General features: G+C 40.0%; 1 protein-coding gene and 1 long non-coding RNA gene across 3 annotated transcripts in view; both read left to right on the forward strand.

The window, feature by feature from the left end:
- The first annotated feature begins 87 nt into the window (after positions 1–87).
- SGCG (sarcoglycan gamma) overlaps positions 88–24513 on the forward strand; it is a 95384-nt gene continuing 70958 nt past the window's right edge. The window contains exon 1 of one of the 2 annotated variants that reach the window (XM_050767106.1): positions 88–227. In XM_050767106.1, coding sequence (XP_050623063.1) covers positions 174–227 — 54 coding nt within the window. In that variant the 5' untranslated portion in view covers positions 88–173. Of the gene's footprint in view, positions 228–18333; positions 18521–24513 lie in introns of those variants that run through there. The other variant, XM_050767107.1, reaches the window with a different exon arrangement.
- Positions 949–16428, forward strand: LOC126940881 (uncharacterized). The gene is made up of 3 exons (XR_007720956.1): positions 949–1050; positions 6201–6272; positions 16152–16428. It is a non-coding gene; the product is annotated as an uncharacterized LOC126940881 (long non-coding RNA).

Consider the following 24513-nt stretch of genomic DNA (forward strand, 5'->3'; position numbering starts at 1 on the left):
CTCCCCGCGCGCCCTGGCCGGTATTGCCCAGAGTCCGGGGGGGAAGTGGGCGCCCGCGGCTCGGAAAGCTGCTCCCCCGCCCTGGAGCAGAGTCGTCGCTGCGGTCGCTGAGGAAGGACGCAGCGGAGGCCCGCGCTGTCCGGGGAGAAGACGGTGGTGTCATCCCGTCTGGAATGAAGGGAAATGCAGTGGTTGTTTGCGTTCCGGGACTCCAAGAAGTACAGCAGGTAAAGAGAATAGCCACTGCCCGCCACTTCGCCTTCAGTTCCCCAGATTCCTGGGTCCCTTCCTTCTCCTCCAACCTCCTAAACTAACCCCTCTGTTGTTAGACGTCGCTATGCCAGTTCCAGCCTTCCCCCTAGGACTCCATAACCACCCGTGTCCTCTTTCTTCTCGCCTTCTCTGCCCTAGACAGCAGTATCCTTCCTTTGCCCCGTTGTGGGGGCTCAGGGACAAGAGTAAAATGTAATTTAGACAGTTGGCCTTTCTTTGCCCAAAGACTTCAGTAACTGATCCTTCTGCAGTGAGACTTGATAACTTGTTGTGTGCTTGTGTCTGGTGTGAGAGAATGAGAGTGAATTGGTTTAATGCAAATGATTTTGCCAAAAACATTGCCCTGGGTTGCTTACTGGGGAGTCTGGAACACAGTAAGCCGAGCGTCTGCACCAAGTGCAAAGTTGCATAGGATTTGCTTGGGGGTTTTAGAGGGGAACTGAAGCGCAGCGGGGCTCTGTCATCTTCAGTGGGATTACATAATTTCTTGATGATCCTCACCACCCTTATACTCATTACCACCATTAAGTACCACTAATTAGTATTTACATATATGCATGCTGTCACTTGGTTACATCAAAGTCAGCAAGCTGCTTATTCTTACATCATTACTGAGTATTCTGATGTTTCTGAATGTTAGCACAGTACCAGACAGTTGATCTGTGAAACATCCACTCATCCAGTGATGATATTGTACAGGCGGATTTTATAATGCTGGCACTCCCTGTGTATCCATAGTATTCATGTACTAATACTCCTGGCTGTTCCTTAACGCAGGTAAATTGGTGCTAGTAAAGCAATGGAATAGTATTTACATGTTTCAATGCAAATATTTTGAATACGGGTCTTCCTATGCTTTTCTTCCTTTGATGTGAACAGGCTATAAAGCAACTGTAAAGAAAAGATTACACAATTCTAGTCCAAAATTACACATAAGCTGAAATCTTCGTTTTTGTTGATGGATTCTTTTGCTAACCGGTTCAGTGTCTCTGGTATGAAAATTTCTCTTCATGACAGTATGCTTCCAAATTGACTAGCAAGCAGGCATCCATCCACATGTGTTAAAATATCTTACAGTAAACTTTTAAAGTTATACAGCAGTTATGTTTTCAAATATTGTACTTAAGTCCTCTATTCTTTTCACCTTTAATGTTTTTTGCTGAATATGACAGATGCAATATTTAGTGTATGTTACATGTAAATAATTAACGTGTATGGTACACTTACACCGTGGCCTCACATGTGCAGAGAAGGTGTCCTGTGTCATGACTGTAATCTGTCAGGCAGCCTTTCTTAAATCACGGAAAAAAGGTAGTGATAAATAGCTCATTTAATAAATTTAATAAATTCAAATGATCAGAACTACATAGCCTAGCTAGTCTATATAACAGACTATAAAATCAATAAGCAAACTTTCACACTGTACAAATAACTTATTTACATTTTAAAACTACTGAAACACCTTTCAGAGATAACCAGGGTAATAACCCCATTTTAAAAGTAGCATTTTATAAATTGTGGGTTGGTAATATTTAAAATCATTTTTATTTAAATATGTATACACATATATACACACACTATTACATTTTAATCAGCATCATTATGTTATCTTAGGAATGATTTTTTCTTATTTGTCAGACTCTCACTTGATGTTTACTACTTAAGACTGTGTCCTGGGCGGGCACGGTGGCTCATGCCTGTAATCCCAGCACTTTGGGAGGCCGAGGCGGGCCCATCACGAGGTCAGGAGATCGAGACCATCCTGGCTCCTGACTAATACAGTGACACCCCGTCTCTACTAAAAATATTTCTAAAAAATTAGCCAGACATGGTGGCAGACACCTGTAGTCCCAGCTACTCCAGAGGTTGAGGCAGGAGAATGGCGTGAATCCAGGAGGCAGAGCTTGCAGTGAGCCGAGATCAGGCCACTGCACTCCAGCCTGGGCAACAGAACTTGACTCTGTCTGTTACAAAAAAAAAACAAAACAAAAGGCTGTGTCCTCTTGTAATCCCAGCACTTTGGGAGGCCAAGGCTGGCAGATCACCTGAGGTCAGGAGTTCAAAACCAGCCTGGGCAACATGGTGAAACCCGATCTCTACTAAAAATGCAAAAATTATGTGGGTGCCATGGCACACGCCAGTAGTCCCAGCTTCTCAGGAGGCTGAGAATCGCTTGAACTTGGGTGGCAGAGGTTGCAGTGAGCTGAGGTTGTGCCAATGCACTCCAGCCTGGGTGATAGAGCAAGACTCAGTCTCAAATATATATAAATAAATAATAAATAAATAATTTAGAAAAATAAGACTGTGTCCTACAGGATACCTTATTGTACTGTGGGTAAAATACATAAGTATCTAGGGACATGGTTATAGTTAACTAAAAAAGATAAAGATAATTTTATTTCTTATTCTAAAATTATAAGAAAATTATTTATAGGGACATAATAGTGGTACAATAATTCATACTTAAGTGATGGTGCCTTGTAGTTTCTGAATGCCAATTTTCTTAGGTTTTCTGTAGTTAAACATGTGAAGTAAAAAAATTAGTTGTGTGTTGACAGTGGTAACAATACAATGTTTTCTATACAGGAATCCCCGGTTAAAGTAAATTAGCATATACATTTCTGAATATGACATCTTCAAAATTAGGAAATAAAATAACTACCTTAGCAACATGCATTTTCACATTTCATTTTGTTACATATGAGGGAAATATTTGTGCTGGAATAGGAAACAGCAGGAAAAGTAAGAAGAGGGTAAAATGATGCTTTCCAAGGTAATTTAATCTGGTAGTAGTTACAGATCTGCTGTCTAGAAAAATGTCTGGACCTAATACCTAATTCAGACTCAATTTCAATTAGGTTAATGCCTCATTCAGGCTTGGTTTGAAGAGGGGACCCAGTTCTGAACCCCTGAGTGAGATCACCTAAATTAAATTCCAGCATGGATGTGGGCTTGGTTGCTTTAGGTACAAAACCCTGAGTCATTCCATTATATCAAAGTATACCTACGTTAGTAATTAAATAATGAAAGCTGAACTGGAAAAGTAACATGAACCAGGTATTAATGTGTAAAAATGCACTATTTTTGTCTAGTAGGCTTTACTCAATATTTGTTGCTAAACTCTTTTTCAAAACTAAGATATAGTAAGTTACCTGAATCAGAAAAGGGAACATTTTTAAATATGAAAAATTTAACTAAAATCATAATGAATTGAAGACAATTGATACAGGCATGCCATGTGAGATAATCACATCACAGAGAATGCAGTCTTCATCCATCAGGCATTTGTGCCTGTGTTACAAACAATCCAATTATTATACTCTTTTTATTTTAAAGTGTAAAATTAAATTATTATTGATTGTAGTCATCCTGTTGTGCTATCCAACACTAGGTCTTATTCTTTCTGTTTTTTAACCCATTATCCAAACACCCACCCCCACTTTCACTACCCTTCCCAGCCTTTGGTAACCATCCTTCTACTCTGTGTCTCCATGAGTTCAATTGTTTTGACTTTTAGATGCCACAAATAAGTGAGAACATACAGTGTTTGTCTTTCTGTGCCTGGCTTATTTCACTTAACATAATGTTCTCCTGTTCCGGGGCCGGGCGCGGTGGCTCAAGCCTGTAATCCCAGCACTTTGGGAGGCCGAGACGGGCGGATCACGAGGTCAGGAGATCGAGACCATCCTGGCTAATATGGTGAAACCCCGTCTCTACTAAAAATACAAAAAACTAGCTGGGCGAGGTGGTGGGCGCCTGTAGTCCCAGCTACTCGGGAGGCTGAGGCAGGAGAATGGCGTAAACCCGGGAGGCGGAGCTTGCAGTGAGCAGAGATCCGGCCACTGCACTCCAGCCTGGGCGACAGAGCGAGACTCCGTCTCAAAAAAAAAAAAAAAAAAAAAAAAAAAAAATGTTCTCCTGTTCCATCCATGTTGTTGCAGATGACAAGATCTCATTCTTTTTATGGCTGAATAGTACTCCATTGTGTACATGTGCCACATTTGCTTTATGGCACATTTCCATTAATCTGTTGATGGATATAGGTTGCTTCCAAATTGTGGCTCTTGTGAACAGTGCTACAACAAACATGGGAGTGCAGATATCTCTTCAATAGACGGATTTCCTTTCTTAGAGGTATACACCCAGCAGTGGGATTGCTGGGTCATGTAGTAGCTCTATTTTCAGTCTTTGTCTCCAAAGTGTTCTCCATAGTAGTTGTACTAATTTACATTCCCACCAACAGTGTACAAGGGTTCTTCTTTCTCCACGTCCTCACCAGCATTTGTTATTGCCTGTCTTTTGGATATAAGCCATTTTTAGCTGGGGTGAGACAGTATCTCGTAGTTTTTATTTGCATTCCTCTGATGATCAATGATGTTGAGCACCTTTCATATGCTGTTTGCTATTTGTATGTCTTCTTTTGAGAAATATGTATTCCAATCTTTTGCCGTTTTTTGTTTTTTGTTTTTTTTTGAGACGGAGTCTTGTTCTGGTACCCAGGCTGGAGTGCAATGGCGCCATCTCAGCTCACTGCAACCTCCGCCTCCCGGGTTCAAGCGATTCTCCTGCTTCAGCCTTCTGAGTAGCTGGGATTACAGGCACGTGCCACCACTCCCAACTAATTTTTTGTATTTTTAGTTAGAGATGAGGTTTCACCATGTTGACCAGGCTGGTCTTGAACTCCTGACCTCAGGTGATCCGCCTGCCTCAGCCTCCCAAAGTGCTGAAATTACAGGCATGAGTCACCGAGCCTGGCCTCTTGCCCATTTTTTTTATTGGATTATTATATTTTTTCCTATAGAGTTGTTTGAGCTCCTTAGATATTCTGGTTATTAATCCCTCGTCAGATGGGTAGTCTGCAAATATTTTCTCCCATTCCGTGGCTTGTTTTTTCATTTCATTGATTGTTTCCTTTGCTGTACAGAAGCTTTTTAGCTTCATGTGCCAGAAAAACCTTCTTTACCATTGTATTTAAAATATTCTCCTAGTGATTCTATTTATTCTCTTGTTACTATAGAAAATTGTCTTGTGTTTCATATTTAAATATGAGAAATTTTCGTACATACTGGCTGTTTCCCTTCAGCTAGAATATAAGCTCTAAGAAGTCTCTACAACAAGAGGCCTCTTTTGTCCCGTTCACGATGGTGTCCTCAGCCCTGGAACAGTGTTTGGCACCTAGTTGGTGCCTGTTGGACCAAAGACAGCAGTAGTAGCCCCAGCAGGGTACTGGTGCCTTTGCCATACAGCTAACTCATGTAATACAAAATAACACAGCTTCTCAGTACAGTCTTGAGGACAGCTGGTAATTAATTGCGTTATTGTAATCTCTGTATATAATAATGGACATTTCCATGCAGTTACCTAAAAATCCATTACTTCTCTGTCTTAAACAAGAACTACATTTGTCATCTATTCTAGCGGACAAACATTTTTTAAAATCAGCAAAAGCTTGCTCACATACCTGACAGAGATAATCATTGATAACAATTATCTATATAAGGCATGATTGACAGGCATCTGCTATTAATATGCACTCTATTGTGTTATTATCATATTTCACCGAATCTAAGATGCCCATTTTTGTCACATTTAATAGCTCTGAAATTGGGAGGCATATTACATTCAGTAATATGGTTTAATTCGCATTGGAATTTCCTTTCTTAATGGCACAGAAGTAATGGTGTTCTTATAATCGTCATTCTTAGATTTGATGAGATACAGTATATGAGAAAGTCAAGAACTCATCCATGAGGTTTAGTGAATAATTTATATATATATTATAAATTATTATATATAATATTTACTGAATAATTTATTTTATATATATATAAAACTTAGAGCTGTCATATTAAATTTTCCCACTAGTTCTCTCTTGCAAAACCTAGTAATCTTTCTCTACCCTCATCTTTGACCCCCTTCCTACCCAGAGCACAGGAGAACACTGAACAGTCCTCCTCATTCATGTGAGCCAACACTGATGATGTGGATTTCCACAACCTGTAAGTTCTGTTTGCTTGACTAATGGCAGGGAGTCATTCAAATTTGTGTCCATCTTCTCTCTTCATTTTTAAATACTCCTTTCTACTTGTGGTTGCATTCCCCCTCATTCTTCCATTTGTCAGGAGCTACCACCACCATCACCCTGCAGGGAAAAAAAAAAAGAAAAAGCAGTCCGCGCAATGGCTCACGCACATAATCCCAGCACTTTGGGAGGCCGAGGTGGGTGGATCATGAGGTCAAGAGATCGAGACCGTCTTGGCCAACATGGTGAAATCCCGTCTCTACTAAGAATACAAAAATTAGCTGGGCATGGTGGTATATGCTTGTAGTTCCAGCTACTCAGGAGGCTGAGGCAGGAGAATCCCTTGAACCAGGGAGGCGGAGGTTGCAGCAAGCCGAGATCTCGCCACTGCACTCCAGCCCGGCAACAGAGTGAGACTCAGTCTCTCTCTGTCTCTCTCTCTCTCTCACACACACACACACACACACACACACACACACACAAGCTACTTCTGTAGATTATTGCATTGGTTTGCCTCAAACTTGTATTAGATTCTTCATGTTGCAAATGATCAAACACCAACTATACAGTTTTGAGCAACAAAGGCAATTTATTGACTGACCTAACTGAGAAACACAAGATAGGGGCTGGCTTGGGCATGCCTTGATCCATGGCCTAAGCATGGCCATCAGTTTTTCTCTGTCCCTCATCTCTGTTCTCTGCTGCATTGGCTGGCTTGTGTGGCTGCTGACAAATCCAGGCTTCCGGCACTATCCAATTCAGGGCAAGCAGAGAAGAAAGTGTGTCTTCCTGGTGGCAGAAATAAAAGTAGTGGAATTTGCTCTGATTAAGTCTAATTGGCTTGGATTGAATCCTTCTAAAATAATCTCTATGAACAAGAGAATGTCTGATTGGCCTGTCCTGTCCTAAGTCACATGAAATCCCATAGAATCTAATGCTTGATATCAAACTGCTTTCTTTCTTTCATGTTAAGGAACTGGGCTGGGTGATATATTTAATGTACTTGGGGCCAAACCCTTCATTTCTTCCTTTAATTGGAATCCTCCTTTCCTGTGAAAACAAATGGACTTTGTGATCATTAGCTTATTGAGGGTAGTATACACACATTGATTGAAATGATTTAAATTAAATGATGTAAGATGTCTGCTGGAGCCAAGTGGCACATATGGCAGAGAATCAATGCAAAGAAAGTTTGAGTAGAAGGAAGGATGATAAAGACATGAGCTTGTCTATGTGTCCATGAAATGTCCCTGCCTTTGAGTCTTCAAACACGAGGAGCTAAAGCCACCTGAATTGCTGCTTCTCTTCCTGTTATCACCTTCTTCTTCTGGTGTCTTTTCCCCCAGCCACAGCGTAATTGTCTTGCCACCACCCTTGTGACCTCACGACACAGCATGTCTATTGTCACGGGGCCTTTGGTATCCAGGCACACATTTTCAGAGGACAAAGATTTCTTGAGGGAACAGGATGGTAAAGAGTTCTCAGTAGCTGGCATGAGGATGAGAGGTGAGGAGCTCAGGGACCCTCAGAAGTAACCTGAGAGAGGTAGTATCAGGAGCAAGACAAGTGCAGCTGCATGAGTGTCCAGCTTCTCTGCCTTTCAGCCCATGGCCGTGCCCCTGTGTGTGGTCAAGCCTAATGACCTGTATGCATCATAACAGAGGAACTTGTTGACCCATGATGTTGATTTGAAAGCTAAACTATAAAGAAAATAATATAATTCGGCTTTATTGTGCTATAAAAGTGCTATGCTATGGTCTGCCTATGAGAGTTAATTACTAATTGGGCACATAAATGATAACATATACCATTAAGTCAAAATGTCTTTAGCATGTCAGGCATTTCAGTAGGTAAACCAAGACACTTTTATCCTAAAGGCCACATGTATCATAATCTGTAAGTCACGTATCTTATTTCTTTTTGATAAATTCACTCTCAGCATTAAGGAATAATTATAATAGCTAACCATTTAACATGTATTTTACTACACGTCAAACACCTTTTGTACATTATCTCATTTAATTATGTCATTAACCTTAAATGGGAGATAGTATTATTCCCAACATTAATAGGAGAACATTGACCATTGAAGAAGATAACTGACTGACTTAACATTACACTGCTGTTAAGTGAAGAAAGTAAAGTTGAAGCTCAACTGACTTCAAAGCCTGAGATTTTTGTTATCTCTAAGGAAAAATAGAGAACAGAAGATTTTGAAACTAACGCCATGTAATGTTAATCAGAATCAGAGTACAGGATATCAGCCAAGCTGTCAAACCAAGGAGGCTATAAGGAATCTGCATCTGACTTTTTGGGATCTAAGGCAGCAGTCCCCAACCTTTTTGGCACCAGAGTCCGATTTCGTGGAAGACAGTTGTTCCATAGATGGAGGGCATAGGGGATAGTTTCAGCATGTAACTGTTCCAGATAAGATCATCAGGCATTAGAGTCTCATAAGATGCATGCCGCCTAGATCCCTCTCATGAGTAGTTCACAACATGGTTCGCACTCTTGTGAGAATCTCATGCCTCCACTGATCTGACAGGAAGCAGAGCTTGGCATTAATTTAATGTTCACTCACCAGCCACTCGTCTCCTGCTGTGCAGCCCGGTTCCTAACAGGCCATGGACCAGTACCGGTTCATGGCCTGGGCTTGGGAACCCCGATCTAAGAGGCTGAGCCAAAGTCATCAACACTGAGGATACGATTCAAAATTAGGGAGGCCAGGGTTGAAGCCCATACCATATAATTGAAAGGAATCAGGTTTCCTGTACAGGGAAGATTGCCTTTGGACTTGAATATCTGATCACAAGTCATCTCCACTACCTCTTACTCACGGATTAACCTCTCCTTATCTGTACTTTTATTCCCTGGGGCATTTGCAATGTTGCAATTGCAATATTGCATGATTTCATGTCTGTATTCCAGGGAACCTTTGAGGGAGATGTCCAATAAGCTCTAAGAATATGTGGTTTTCTCTTTTCTCTTTTTCTCTCTTCTTTTCAAAGAAGAAAGTTGGTTTAAGATTTAGGTTGGTGGCTGGGCGCGGTGGCTCAAGCCTGTAATCCCAGCACTTTGGGAGGCCGAGGCAGGTGGATCACGAGGTCAGGAGATCGAGACTATCCTGGCTAACATGGTGAAACCCCGTCTCTACTAAAAATACAAAAAACTAGCCGGGCGTGGTGGCGGGCGCCTGTAGTCTCAGCTACTTGGGAGGCTGAGGCCGGAGAATGGCGTGAACCCGGGAGGCGGAGCTTGCAGTGAGCCGAGATCACGCCACTGTACTCCAGCCTGGGAGACACAGCGAGACTCCGTCTCAAAAAAAAAAAAAAAAAAAAAAAAAAAAAAAAAAAAAGATTTAGGTTGGTGATCTCCAAGTTTGTTTATGAATTAATAAAAAACATAACACTTAGGAAAGTGACTGATACATATCTCAGTATGTGTTGACTTCTATACATTTATAAATTACATTCATATATTACTATATTATGCATATTTAAAATATATAAAAATATTAGAACATTTAAAAGAATTAATAATAATGATCTGTGCTGTTGGAGAATCAACAGGTCTCTTCCAAATACATTAAAGTTTTCCTTTATTTGCTTCCACAGCCCTTAGTTCATGTCTAAATTGTAATGCTAACCATATTATCGAGTATGTAGCTGTCTGCCTCCTCAGTGGGAAAGAAAGCTACTTAAGCACAGAAAGTTTATGGTTTAAAGTTAGTGGTTTACTGATCTATTCATTAATTTAGCAAATAATTAATGAGTATCTAGAGACTAAGGAAATGTAGGTATCAAGACTGAGTCTCTGCCATCAAACTTAGTATCAAGTGATGGATGAACAGGTTATAGACAAGCAACAGTCACAGATTAGTCTATGCTGAAGGCCAGGAGTAGGATGAAGGTGCTTAGGGGGACACCAGTCCTGCAAGAAAGGAGGAAGTGGGAGAGAAGGGTTAAAGAAGGACACATGTTGATACAGAATAGCCCCTACTATGTAGTAGATTCTCAACAAATATATGTGGTTGTTAAATGCTGATGTTAATGTTTTTTGAGTTTGAGAAGATTGAGAAAAATCATATCTCTATTTACCGCCCACTTTCTGAACCAACTGAAAAACAGACAAAAGAATGAGGCCAGTGAAGCTCTGTCATTTTTTGTTTGTTTGTTTGTTTGACAAATGAAGCTGTGAGAGAATATATGCTAGATGTGCAGCAGTGGTGGACTCCTGATGTTACATTCTGGACAAGGGTCTACCCACTCACCCACCAGGCAGCGCTGGGAAATCATGGGTTTCCAAAGGGAAGATTGCATCTTAAACTCTCAGCATGAAGGACCCAGGCAAAAATTGTCCTCTCTGCAGACATGGAGCCAGGTCCCTAAAGAGGGAGGAGGAATCACACATGCAGGCCCACTTTCTGGCTCCAGCTCACAGATGAGGCGCATAAATCCACTTTTCCTGGGAAGAAATGAGTAAAAATTGAAGAGAGAGCCCAGGAATGTCACTATAATGGAAGGAACCATCTCGGAGAAGGAGTGTTTCTTATATAAATGAAGATTTCCACAAATTTTCAATGGCCAACATACTTTCAAGGTTCCTGGGCACAGATCAGTCTATTCCTCTATATCCAGACTTCTGCTCTTTTCTGTTCAATTCTGCTATTTTCCTCCAAATTTACCTTATGTCATCTATTATTCTTTTCGTAATTCCTACCATCATCCACTTTCTAACCCTTCATCAGAAATTTCTGATCAAGGTAAAGAAATTTAAGAACATTCATGGAATATAACTTTAGTATTCTTGATAATAACTAGTTTGCAATAAGAATGAATACACTTAAATTTCCTAACTGCATGCTGTCTTCTCTTTGATCACATCAGATATATAAAATGTCAGATGAATGTAAAAGGAAATAAATTGGGAAGAATATTAATTTGACCAAAAGATAGGCACAGATGCCTTTAAACAGTAATATATCTTACTCAGTGTAAACTAGAAATGAAAATTGGGACAGAATTACATGTCTCTGCAGGAACTCTTAATGATAGATGTCAGTGCAGCAAGGACTTCAAAGTTCAGTAGGAACTATTTCAATCCAGAATTCTATGCTAAATGAAATGAATTATTAACCAATTTGAGAGCAGAATAGATAAATTTTCAGACACCAAAAGTCTCAGACAATCTGCTTCCCAACCCTCCTTTCTGAATAATTATTGAGGGTGCACTCCATCAAAGCAAGGGAGTAAATGAAAGAACATGAGTGAAGGTCCAGAGAACAATTAGCCCAGCTCAAGAGAGCACTGACACCTACTCAAGGCCACAGCTGTGGGAGCCTCAGCCAGCAGATGGGGACAGGAAGAGGTAGAGCCCGCATCACACCAATACCACAGAAAAAGGAGATTGTGTATGATGGTCATGATTACTACAAGTTTGGCAGAAGCTTGAGGATGTGATAGAGGTAAACAATACAAGAAATGAAAAGGAATATAGTTACAAAACAAGGGAGGTGGAGGTTAGTCACACAAGAAAGTCATGATCCAACCATGACAGAAACTGTTTATGTTAAAAAACGAAGGCAAGTACATTTCAAGGAGAAAAAATGGAATCGATTCCATATAGTAGATTAAAAATTAATAAAAGTCAGGAGACAAGTAAGATAGAATGTCAGAGACATATTTCACACAATTTCTTCTTGTAACAAAGAGATAAAAAAGGAATTCAGAAATTCCAGCAATAAAAACTGTGTGGGAAAGCCATAATGTCAGTATAAAGTAATTAAAATATTTGGAGGGATATTTTTCAAAGTAGATTCCATTTGGAACTCGTAATAGAAACACTGAGTGGCACAGAGGTTATAAAATCAGTATTTGTCTATGAAAGGAAACATAGCTATAAAAATGTGAACACTTTCTGTTGCTTTTTTTTTTTTAATCAAGCTGGTCAAATCACAGGAGATGCCGTTATGGTTTTCAAATGGAATGGAATGGAATGGAATCAGCTTTGATCATGTAAAAGTGCAGGTAAACTGAAAGAGGGCTGGAGACAGGAGTGGTGTGCACCACGGTCACAGGTGGAGGATGGAGCGGCTGCAGCACCGTGTACTCAGTAAAAGAGCATGAGGGTCAAGTATACTCTCCATGATTTTGAAACAGGAGATAAATATTTAAGTAGACTGTGTGAAATTGCCAAGTTGACCACAGAAGGAGCTGAAAGGGGTGACAGAACTACATAGGAGAAAGGAGGAGAGTGCTGCAGGATGAAAACCTGCATGAAAAAACTGGATAGATCATGCCTAGAGTTAATACACTGAGACATAGCAATAGGAGGCCAATTAAAGGTAAGAGCTAAGTATGAAAAGGAAGATCTAAGTAGTGACCTCAGACACGTGGAGGTAGTGATGTGGTGGGGAAAAGAAGGAGACAGCAGGAGATTTTATTCTAAGCCTTTCTGATTGACTTCCTTTTTACCATGCATAGATTCTATTTTGATAATTATTCTTAATGTATTTCCTGTGATTCTGATATGCACATGTCACACTTACATTTTCTGCCCAAATAATCACTGCCCAAGAAGTCTATTCTTGATGGAGTTGCAATATCTGTTTCTTACAAATTATTCAAAGTCATGTGTTCATGGGAAAATACTTTTAGAATATCATAACCCAATTCAGTAATTGCCAGTGTATAACATGACATTGAAATTTTAGATAGTACTCTTATTTTCTCTTCTGAAGAGTTTTCTTTTTCTTTTAGCCTTTCTTATACCTAATTTCTCCTGCATCTCAATGATTTCTTATTTATTACATGTGAATTTTTTCCCCTCTATCTTCTCTTAGAACACTGAGTTCAATTTTTGTAAGTATTGACTTCCAGTTCCCCAAAGGTACCATGAAAACAATACATTTAGTAGTCTAATATACGAATATTTAATTGATATAACAATTTTACAGGGAATATTAATTATATTTGTTAAAATGTGTTCACTGGGTGATTCATATTGATAAATAATCAGAGAATCTGAGCGAGAATCATCCAAGTAATTACAATCCAGATGAAAACTCTTAGTTTTCAGTTGAGTATAAAATCATTTGATTACTCATTTTGTTTATGTGAAAGGTCTATGGCCATCTATTTTGAGGATTGTACCTTTAATTAAAGAGGAAAATAATTGACATAGTATTTTTGAAAGCTTTTAAAGTTTATTACTTGCAAAATAATTTAATTTGCATTCACATTTAATTTGCTCCCAAAACCATACTTTTATTACTGTTATACTGACCTCTTCTGGATACTTCCTATAATGTCATCCAGATACTGTGATAGCTCAAGTTTTTTAAGGTTACTGTATGGAATTAATATCACTTTTTTAAAAAAACTAATAAGGCTGGCGTAACTATTCAGTTTAGTTCATTGAAGGCTCACTATATGTATACATTGAACAAAGAGTTTATGGTCTAGTAGAGAGGACAGCATAAACAAGTAATGACAACAAAAATACAAGTAACTACAGTTAAGTTTAAAAGTACATATAGATCTAACATTTGCTTTATATATTTGTGTGCTTTACTGTTGGGTGCGTATATATTTATAATTGCTATATTTTCTTGCTGAAAATGTTCATTTATCATTATATAATGACCATCTTTGTCTTTTTTTATAGTTTCTGACTTAAAAGTTTATTTTTTCTGATACAAGTATAACTACCCTCCTTACTTATGGTTTCCATTTGCAGGGAATATCTTTTTCCATCTCTTTGCTTGTAGTCTGTGTGTGTCCTCATAGGTGCAATACGTCTCTTGTGGGCAGCATACAGCTGGGTCTTTTAATCCCTTCAGCCACACTATACCTTTTAGTTGGGGAATTTAACCTATTTACATGGAAGTTTATTGTTGATAGGTAAGGACTTATTCCTGCTATTTTATTAATTGCTTGCTGGCTGATTTGTAGATTCTTTGTTCCTTCCTTCCTCTCTTGTTGTTTACCTTTGTGGTTTAGAGGTTTTCTGTGGTGCCACTACTGGGTATATATCCAAAGGAAATGAAATCTGTATGTCAAAGAAACATCCGCATTCCCATGTTTATTTTAGAACTATTGACAGTAGCCAAGATATAGAATCAACCTATGTGTCTAACAGTAGATGAATACATAAAGAAAATACTGTATATATGCATGGTGTAATACTGTTCAGCCTTTAAAAAGAAGGAAATCCTGTCATTTTGAGAACATGGATGAACCTGGAGGACATCCTGTTAAGTAAAATAAGCCAAGCATGAAAAGACAAATACTGTATGTTCTCACTCATATGCAAAACCTTAGAAGTTGATTTCCTAGAAGTTAAGAGTAGAACAATGATTACCAGAGAATGGGGAGGGGAAGGGTAAGAAAGGGATGAGCTTGATCAGCGGGTAAAAAGTTAGAATTAGAGAAGTTTGGTGTCCTGTTGCACAGTAGGGTGACTATAGTCAACAAAAAGGTATTGTGTATCTCAAAATAGCTAGGAGAGGGGATTTTGTGTGTTCCCACCATAAAGAAATTATAATGTTTGAGGTGATGGATATGCTAGTCAGGATAAATCAGGATAAAAAATTATCCTGATTAGATCATTACCTAATGTATATGTGTATTGAAATATCACTTTGTACCCAGTAAATATATACAATTAGTATGTGTCCCTTTTTTTTTTAAGTATAGAAAACTGATAGTGGCATGTAAGCAGATTTTTTTTTTTTTGAGAGACGGAGTCTTGCTCTGTCACCCAGGCTGGAGTGCAGTGGCACGATCTCGGCTCACTGCAACCTCCACCTCCCAGGTTCAATCTATTCTTCTGCCTCAGCCTCCCAAGTAGCTGGGATTATAGGCATCTGCCACCATGTCCGGCTATTTTTTTTTTTCTGTATTTTTAGTAGAGATGCGGTTTCACCATGTTGGCCTGGATGGTTTTGAACTCCTGACCTGAAGTGATTCGCTCGCTTTGGCCTCCCAAAGTGCTAGGATTGCAGGCATGAGCCACCGTGCCCGGCCTGTGAGCAGACTTTTAAAGGTTAAATTATAGTTCACCAGTAGAAAAAGATGGGAGGTAACCCTATTCAAAGATAGCCAGGCACCCAAGGACATTGTCACTTTTGTGATTCTGAACTCCCCGGTACAAGGCACAGAAGAGATGAACAGGGCCCATCCCTGAAGGCATGTGTCAAGACCTTGGTCCTGCATCCCGGAGGCTCGCTGAAGGGCTTTAGGCCAAGGAGTAATACAGACAGAATTACCTGTTCTCGTCATTCCTCTGGCAGTCCCCAGGTGTATAGGATGGGGGCTGGCAGTTCCTGGAATCATAGGAAGTAGGTACTTGGCTATGGCAACGGGCGATGCCAGAGAAGGTGAGGCCCTAAGTCAGGCAGGGATAAGGAGGGAGGGCAGGCAGAGCAGGAGGTCCTGCGAGGGAATCCACTGAAGTTAGTGACTGGCAGACTGGTGAGTGAGGGAGAGCCCTAAGTCTGCTGTCTTCTGTGAGCTTCTGGGGGATGGCATCGTCAACTGAGGAAGGAAAGACGGACGAAAGAGCAATGGGTGTTGTATTGGAGGAACTGTGGAGAGACAAGGTGTGTTGTGTTGGAGGAAAGCCTGAGCAGTTTTGAGGGATTTAGTCACAGTAATCCATGACTGCAGTTAGCTTACAAAGTGATGAGAACTGTTAAAATGAGACTGCTATCCATATATTTGTCAACTTCACTTGGACCTTGGACATGGCCTAATATGTTTCACTAGTCAATTGACAACCCAAATCATTAAAATGCTCTGTTATTTTCAAATGCTGAACTTTCTCATTCCCTCATTTCCACATTCTCCGTCTACAGATAGCCTCCTCTCTTACTTCATCTCAAAGTAGAAATGATTTCTCCAAAACCGACCACATCACTACTGAAATTCCCTGTTTTCACCGGTTCTGAAAGTGATCCCCCCCAACCCAGCCGCTTCAGCCAGCAACAGGGTTATCCACGCCCAAACTGAAGGAAGAGCTTGATGAGAGGACGTCAGGAAGAAAGGTCAGCGCTAACTGATGACCGTAGTAGTCAAGAATGGAAGCACAGGGCGAATGAGGGGGAAGCCAGGAAAGGTCCCCATAGGCTCCTAGGACCATGGTTGGAAGCACGTTTGTCGTGGAGTCCCCAAGTACCAAATGGGTACGTTAGGCCTAAGGACTTTTGAAGTCACTTCCACCCATAGGCTTACCAGCTTTGTAATCTGGAACCAATTTTACACCTAAATGAGAGTTAGACTAGATTTCGTTAAGGTCTCTTGGAGCTTTAAAATGTTATGATTCCTTTGAGAACATTTCAAAATGTGTGTGTGTGTGTGAGCGTTACAATCTTAAGCTGCCTACATTACAAACTGAAGGTCTTGCTTTAATAATTTCAACTAACTGATAAAATAAAAGGCTTCTTTATGTCATTCTTCTGCCCTACTAAACATAGGTGTGGATAGTATTAAATGAATCTGTAAATATGAGTGGGGATCAAACACATCGCCTGGCTAATATTTGTACAAAGCAGTTCCCAAAGCATTGAAAAGTTCATTGCAGCAAAACCAATTTACGATTGATGAAAAGGTCTCTCAGTTGTAACCTTTAAATGCATGACATTTCAATCAGAATATCGAGTTAGCAGTTTCAGACTTTGACTTTTCAGACATACACTGATACAAAAATACATTTCATATCATTATTGTTTAATATATTATTTTTGTTTGAAATTGATAGTTGTCCTACAATTTTATGTCTAGCTGAATTCCCAAAGTAGAAGTACTAATGTGCAGAGAATTCATGAAAGGTTTTCAAATGTCTTACAAATGTAAGATCATTTGAAGCTGTATCGGCTTGTAATTTAAGGCCTGCAGCTGTTGGTATGATAGAAGCATCAAATTTCAAAAGAAGTTGTGGTAGAGTGTAAATAAGCAGAATGAAGAGAAAAGTCTCCTGAGAAGAAAATAAAATGAAAATGTAGCATATGCATTGTTACAGCATTGCTCCTTTTTTTCTTCATTTTTTATTTCAGGTTCAAGGGGTACATGTGCAGGTTTGTTACATAGATGAATTGCATATCACCAGGATTTGATGTACAAATAATTTCATCACCCAGGTAGTAAGCCTAGTACCCAACAGTTTTCTGATCCCCACCTTTCTCCCTCCCTCCTTCCTCAAGTAGGCCCCAGTATCTGTTGTTCCCAACTCTGTGTGCGTGTATACTAAGGCACTGTTTCTTACATTCAAGGTTTAGTACTAAAATGCAAATATGAAGTATATAATTTAGTAAGTTTTAATTCATGCTGCACACCAGGCCACATAAAAATAAGGCAAAATAAAATATTAAAATTATTCAGAAGTTGGATATTTATTCTATTGCCTTTACACCTTATAAAATGGAATGGCCTAATTACTCTTAAATGAAGATAAAGACAATTTAAGATTACGTTGTAACATTCACATCATTTGTTAAACATAATAGAAATGTGAGTTTCCTAGAAAAGAACGGTCATAATTTTAACATGCAGAGTTTGTTTACCTTCTATTATGGTGATCTTTGTTTAGGATTTTCTCCTCAGATATTAACGTTTTTCACTTAAAGAGGCTCAGGGAAAGTGATTTTTAAAGAGTCACTGTTACATGGTAATATGCATTTGGATGAGACTAGTATATGTGTAATATATATAGTCACAAGTTCTAACTTGCATATTAATTTGAAGAGATTTTTCATAAAATTTTATCAATATTAGTTTCTAATGGAAATTAGTCTTAGAAGTTTTTTGTTATTTGTTTGAGGTAAAGGTTTTTTTAGGAAGTTATAATTATGTTAGACTATCATGCTTTAGGGTTTAAATGTTGAAATGTTGGTTTTGTAACAAGAAGAGTTTGGTTTCTTGTTTGTGTGTTTTGGTTTGTTTTTGGCACGTAAAGAGCTGTGTCCTGGAATTGGTGCCCAAACAATTTTAAGTGTGGTATGAACTGTTTATGTCATTGAGTAAAATTAGACACGCCTGTTGCTAATGTGAGAGGATGAAACATGAGACAGGGCTAAACTCATGAGAGCGCTTTCTCCAGGGACAGTTGCTGAAGTTTCATCCTTTGCTCTTTTTCTGTAAGTCATGGAAAAGTTTGAAACATTCTGTCTTCGGTAGAGCTCAGGCCAACAGTAGTTCATTCGCCAGTGCACTTTTCTTAATAGCTAAGGTAAGCGCTCAGTTTTAACTTGGATTTTATATCAATACAAAGTACAACCTAAAAACCAAACACTTATGAGATTTCTTAATATTCTTTCTTCTTTGGTGGCATAATAGTTAATAAATTTAAAACAATGTTGAATAAATTTGTGTATCAGAACATAATGATATATCAAATATCAATAACATTCTCATTTCAACTAAGTTATTCTGACTACTAATATGCTCTGTAGTTTTAGCATAATCCTGTATTTCTAATATTTTTAATTTGTAGAATGCCAAAGGTAGCATTTCTGTATTATTGGGCATTGAAGTGTATCCTGTAGTTAATCTAGACAAAGTATCATCTTTAAGATCACCTGCTTGTAATTCTGCTCTTAAACTTTAGTGGTAGAATTACATTTGCTTTAGATTTTCTTGATAGTTTTGTTGTAGACACTAAGAAATAAACTAAAATGAGTGACAACAAAAGTCCAGTGGTTTTATAAGTTGGAGATAAACAAAACAAGAGCAAAATAGCAACCTGACTCCTTCGCTATTTTTGGAGTGAAAAAGGGAAGAATGTTTCTTTCCCCAAATCTGGAAAATATAAAATGCTGCTCAAAATATGTATGAAAAAATAAACATAAGTAGGGTAAAAGTACACATGTGCTAATGCTTCAGCTTACTGAAGTTATGAGTTCTTTCTCTGAGTTTTCTAAATTAATATATGACAAGTAGCAAACACAACTTTTTTAAAGGAAGGCTTAGAAAAACATAATAAGGGAAAATATAACTCAGCTGACTGAAAGATTTGCCAGCAGGATGGAGTAACTACCAGCACAAAATGAACCACAGAATACACTGTTTATTTTTTGCTTATTTTCTTGCAAACATTTTGTAGGTACAAAGACGTACCTTTGCAGAATTTAAAAAGTAGTGCTACAAGTTGGGGTTCGTTTTCTAGGTTCTAGGATTCATTTCAGATTGTCTTTCAGAGACAAATGAAAAGTAGCATTTCAATGTAGTTAGATATAGCATTCCAAGGACGAACAAATTCAGGTGTCCGAAAGATATCAGCTAAGCTTGCAGTTAAAATGCCGAAAATGAAATTATGCCATATTGTCCTTTAAAAAATGTACTTGCTAGTCATTAAACTAAGTTGTTATTAAATTGCATTAAAAATTAAATAATAAATTATAGTGGGTGCCCAGTGTGTTCAGTTTTGCATAATTTATAGGACCTGAGGATCTCCCTCCACTCCCTCATCACAGCCCTTGCGTCTTCTCAGCTGAGGCACCAGGGCTGTGGTTTCCTAGTGGGAAGGGAGAAACTACAGCATCCTGAGGATGACTCTGCTATTGTCCTGCTCCTTCAGAACCCGCCTTGACCCTCATGATACCTTCCTTTCTCTCCCTCCCTTCTTCCCTCCTCTTCTCTCAGCCTCTGTAGCATCTGTCTGGCTTTATTCTTCTCCAGACCTACTGCAGGGCCAGATAGCTCTACAACGTTCTCATGAGGATTGCAGGATCCATCGCTTGCTACTTTGGCCATTTCGGATTCCAGCTTCATTTTTAATTGTTTATGTTATGCTGTAGATAGTTTTACAGGAACATTGGTACAGGAGTATTTAGTAATGTGTGGATTGGTAAAGGTCTCAAGACTTTTCTCAGAATCTGTGAAAATCTCAGTGCCTACTCAACTTCAGTATGACTGGTGTGTAGGACCACTGTGGAATGGGACAAAGGAGGGCTCGCTGTGCCCAAAGGCGTTTGTGCTTCATCCTAAGCACCGGTGTGACCTTTGAACCTCTAGAAAAGGAGAACAGCGCAGTCACGTGGGTGCTTTGATAGGATCACTGCAGTTGACATGGAGAATGGATTAGGGACAGTGGAGGCGGCAGTGAAGGGCACCTTAAAACCCAGCTTCACCTTCGTGACTTGTTTAACTCTGTTTTTAAAATGCTCAATTGATTTTACTTGAGAAACATCTCTGGAAAGTCTAACATCAATGAAGAGGCTATGATTAAAAGTTTAGGCTATGGAGCCAGACTGCCATTTGACCTTGTATGAATTACTTCATTTCTATATGTCTCAGTTTCTTCATTTGTAAGGTGAGAGGAGTTGCATTGTAGCAGCTACCATTTTAACAAGTATCAAATCTAGCTTATATAAGACAATTAGAAAGTTTCTGACTTCTTAGTAAATAGTAGCTTCCATCGTCACCAGAAGGTTTCTGACTTCTTAGTAAATAGTAGCTTCCACAGTCATCACCATTCAATGCACCCTCTTATCCTGACCCCACGCAGCGGGGAAGTCAGGAAGACGGGAAAATAACGGTAACTGGTCAGGATCTTGAACCTGCTCCTCACAGTCCCCTAAGAAGAAAGGAGCCCTAAGCAGGCAGGAGACTCCAGGCTGAGGCTATTTCTGCTGTTTCTGTGGAGGAAGTTCTCTACACGCAGCCATGGCTGCTCAGAAGGGGCGTGTGCATTCCAGGATGCAAATAACCCTCCTGGCATTCCCGGTGGCCGCCTGCCTATCCCTAATGGTAAGGTCTATGAAGGAAAGAAAGGCAAGTGACTGTTTTCCTTTCCCATGAAAATCTTCCTTTCGTTCAACAGTTTAGCTTGTAACAAAAACTTTATATAAAATATTCTCTCTTTATTTTTATTTATTTATTTTTTTGGAGGACAGGGTCTGTCTCTTTCGCCCAGGCTGGAGTGCAGTGGCACGATCCCGGCTCACTGCAACCTCACCTTCCAGGTTCAAGCGATTCTCCTGCCTCAGCCTCCTAAGTAGCTGGGATTATAGGTGCCCGCCACCATGCCCAGCTAATTTTTGTATTTTTAGTAGAGATGGGGTTTCACCGTGTTGGCCAGGCTGGTCTCGAATTCCCGACCTCAAGTGATCCACCCACCTCGGCCTCCCAAAGTGCTGGGATTACAGGCATGAGCCACCATGCCCAGCTGATACAAAATACTCTAAAATGTTAACCTTGGTGAAACAATACAAGTGTGTTGTCTCCATACTGGAATGCATTTGAATGTGTGTATTTTGGCAACATTTGAAAGTCACCTTAAATCATCCCATTCATATCCCAAAGCAAAGGTGCTAATAAGGGTGGAAGTGAATAATGGCCCTGAGGCCATCTGAAACTTTTTAAATGAACTGTCAGGCCATAGGAAAAATACATATATACCACGTTTAATAAGAAACTTAATTAAGTGTACCTCAAGAATTTCTTTTTGCATTTAGTCTTGTAACTAAAAAGAAGCACAGCATAATTGATACATTGAAATAACTTCCTTTTCCCAAAATTTTCACTTAATATTGTGTGAATGTTTTTCAGAGTTAGAATTTAGTTATACGCAATTTTTAGGGACTAGGCAAATTGAAGGTTTTTTTTTTTTTCTTGAGGGGGGCAGTGATAGTTGATTTGCTTAAAAATTTTAGGCTTAGTATAAAAATCAAAATATTTATAAAATAGATTACAGGCTACTTTATTTGCTGTTTGGTTAAACACAGCGTTCGTGTGTAATTTTAAGAATATTCTAAACTCCCTTCTCCTTTGTAAATAACATCAAATTTAAGAGTCATGTCTACACAGGATAAATGGTACTGCAGTGTAGGCTGGTCCCCCTCACAGGGCTAGTATGTAATGAACTGGTTTCTGGATGACCAGTAAGGGGGTCTTTTTAATTCTCTCTCTCTCTCTGTTTCTCTCTGTCTCTGACTTCTCTAAGAAGTGTCCTTGGCCTCAGCCCACACCTTGCCCAGCTTCCTCTCGTAACCTAGCCGGCTTCCCTCATTGCCTGGTGCCTTCCTCTTGAGAGCATTCCCTTAATACAATACCTGAACAAGAATCCGCATCTCAAGCTGCTTCCAGGGAACCTGATGTGAGATAGTGTCAACCTAAATAACAAGCAAGCTCCCAAAGAAAAGATGTTCATTTGTGAATAGAGCATTGCGGTGGGAATATGAGGATTACACAGTTGTTCTGAAATTAATCGGTATGATTATGAAATCTGTATGAGATTGCAGGCAGATGTCCTCGCGGAAGTATTTAAGGTTGTGGTTTTTGCAATCTTTTGTGATAATTTATGTTATCAGCATATAAGCATAAAAAATTTCTCTTTATGATCTTCCCTGGTTCTATTTGTCAGAGTTTTCTTAACATTAGTGACACCATTTTGATCCTGACAACTTTCACATAGATAAAGTTGAATAGTGTTCTGAGAAATCTATCAGTGTACCTGATCACTGTTTTGTTTTGTTATTTTTCTGAAACGGAGTCTCGCTCTGTCACCCAGGCTAGAGTGCAATGGCGCAATCTTGGCTCACTGCACCCTCTGCCTTCTGGGTTCAAGCAGTTCTCCTGCCTCAGTCTCCAGAGTAGCTGGGACGACAGACACCCGCCACCATGCCCCAGCTTATTTTTGTATTTTTAGTAGAGACGGGGTTTCACCATGTTGGCCAGGCTGGTCTCGATCTCCTGACCTCGTGATCTGCTCGCTTTGGCCTCCTAAAGTGCTGGGATTACAGGCAGGAGCCACTGCGCCCGGCCCCTGATCACTTTTAAATTCCAATTTTTCCAACAGCAATTGCTTAGACAGGTTCCCTGGGAAAGAGACTCCAAGCTGGAGACATGCGTGCCATGTATTGGAACCCATCTTGAAAAAAAATCCCTGTAGGACAGCAAAGGTGGCAAAGTGGGCAGAAGGAGATGTAGGATAACACTGTAGCTGCCACGGAACTGGAGTCATGCAGGGCTGTTCCCTGCAGGGGAGGGGGCCGGGCTTTCATCCAGTGCACTGATAAAACGCTGGAGTGTGCCTCTCGTGGGGAAACACAGCCACGGGCGAGGCAGCTTAGTGCAGTCTGAAGTCATTCTCGTCATCAGCCATCACTCCCACAACTGAAGGAAGGAGTGTCTTGGTTCTGAAGGGTGACAGGGGTGACACAGCACCAGAGTCCACCCCTCGCATCACTCAGATCCTCTTGCTTTGTTTACCTAATTTGGGAACAGCTCCTCCGAGGGTTTGATTGATCTCTTTTCCTGGGGGAAGGCTGAGGGAATATTAATGACAGGATCTAGCGTCTCCCCTCATGCACATGGTCTCATGACTGCAGCTGATACATACCCATCCTTTTTCCCTCCCACCGCCTTCACCTACCCATTCAGCATTCTCTTCTTTCTTGTCTAACACCCTGGCTGGTCTGAGTAGCCTTGGGGTGACCCAGACATTCAACTCTGAGGGGTCTTAGCCTTGGTCACCAACCCCTAACCAGTCCCAATGCACTTGTGGTTCACACATGGCTGAGCATTTGCTCTCAAAATGGCCAGAGGAATACCAGCAAATGCCTTGCTGGTCTGCCCAGGTGACAAACATATTCTTCCCAGACAATTCTTGTCAGAATGGTGCGTCGTGTCCTCACCAGTGGTATCCGGTATGAGGAGGTGAAGTGATTGCAGCAGCTTGAAGATGACTGGGACTCACGTTGTATCCTCTGATAGAAGCACTCCCTGCTGACTTCGAGTGGCTGCTTGGTCTTATTGAGGGATGCTGCTGTTTCTATTGAAGTTGGTAGGGTCTTTATTATTTTATTTTATTTATTTTGTTTTGTTTTATTTTATTTTTGAGACGGAGTCTCGGAGTCTCGCTCTTGTTGCTCAGGCTAGAGTGCAATGGTGCGATCTCGGCTCACTGCCACCTCCACCTCCGGAGTTTAAATGATTCCCCTGCCTCAGCCTCCCAAGTAGCTGGGATTACAGGTGCCTGCCACCACGCCCAGCTAATTTTTTGTATTTTTAGTAGAGGCGGGGTTTCACTCTGTTGGCCAGGCTGGTCTCGAACTCCTGACCTCAGGTGATCCGCCCACCTCGGCCTCCCAAAGTGCTGGGATTACAGGCGTGAGCCACGGTGCCCGGCTGTTAGGGTCTTTATTAAAGAACAGTTATGAGAGATGTATGAAGTATGAGTAAAGATAGAATAATTTAGGTTTTTAATTGTAATGCTATATC

Source organism: Macaca thibetana, chromosome 17 (genome assembly GCF_024542745.1).
Source record: "Macaca thibetana thibetana isolate TM-01 chromosome 17, ASM2454274v1, whole genome shotgun sequence".
Classification (NCBI taxonomy): domain Eukaryota; kingdom Metazoa; phylum Chordata; class Mammalia; order Primates; family Cercopithecidae; genus Macaca; species Macaca thibetana.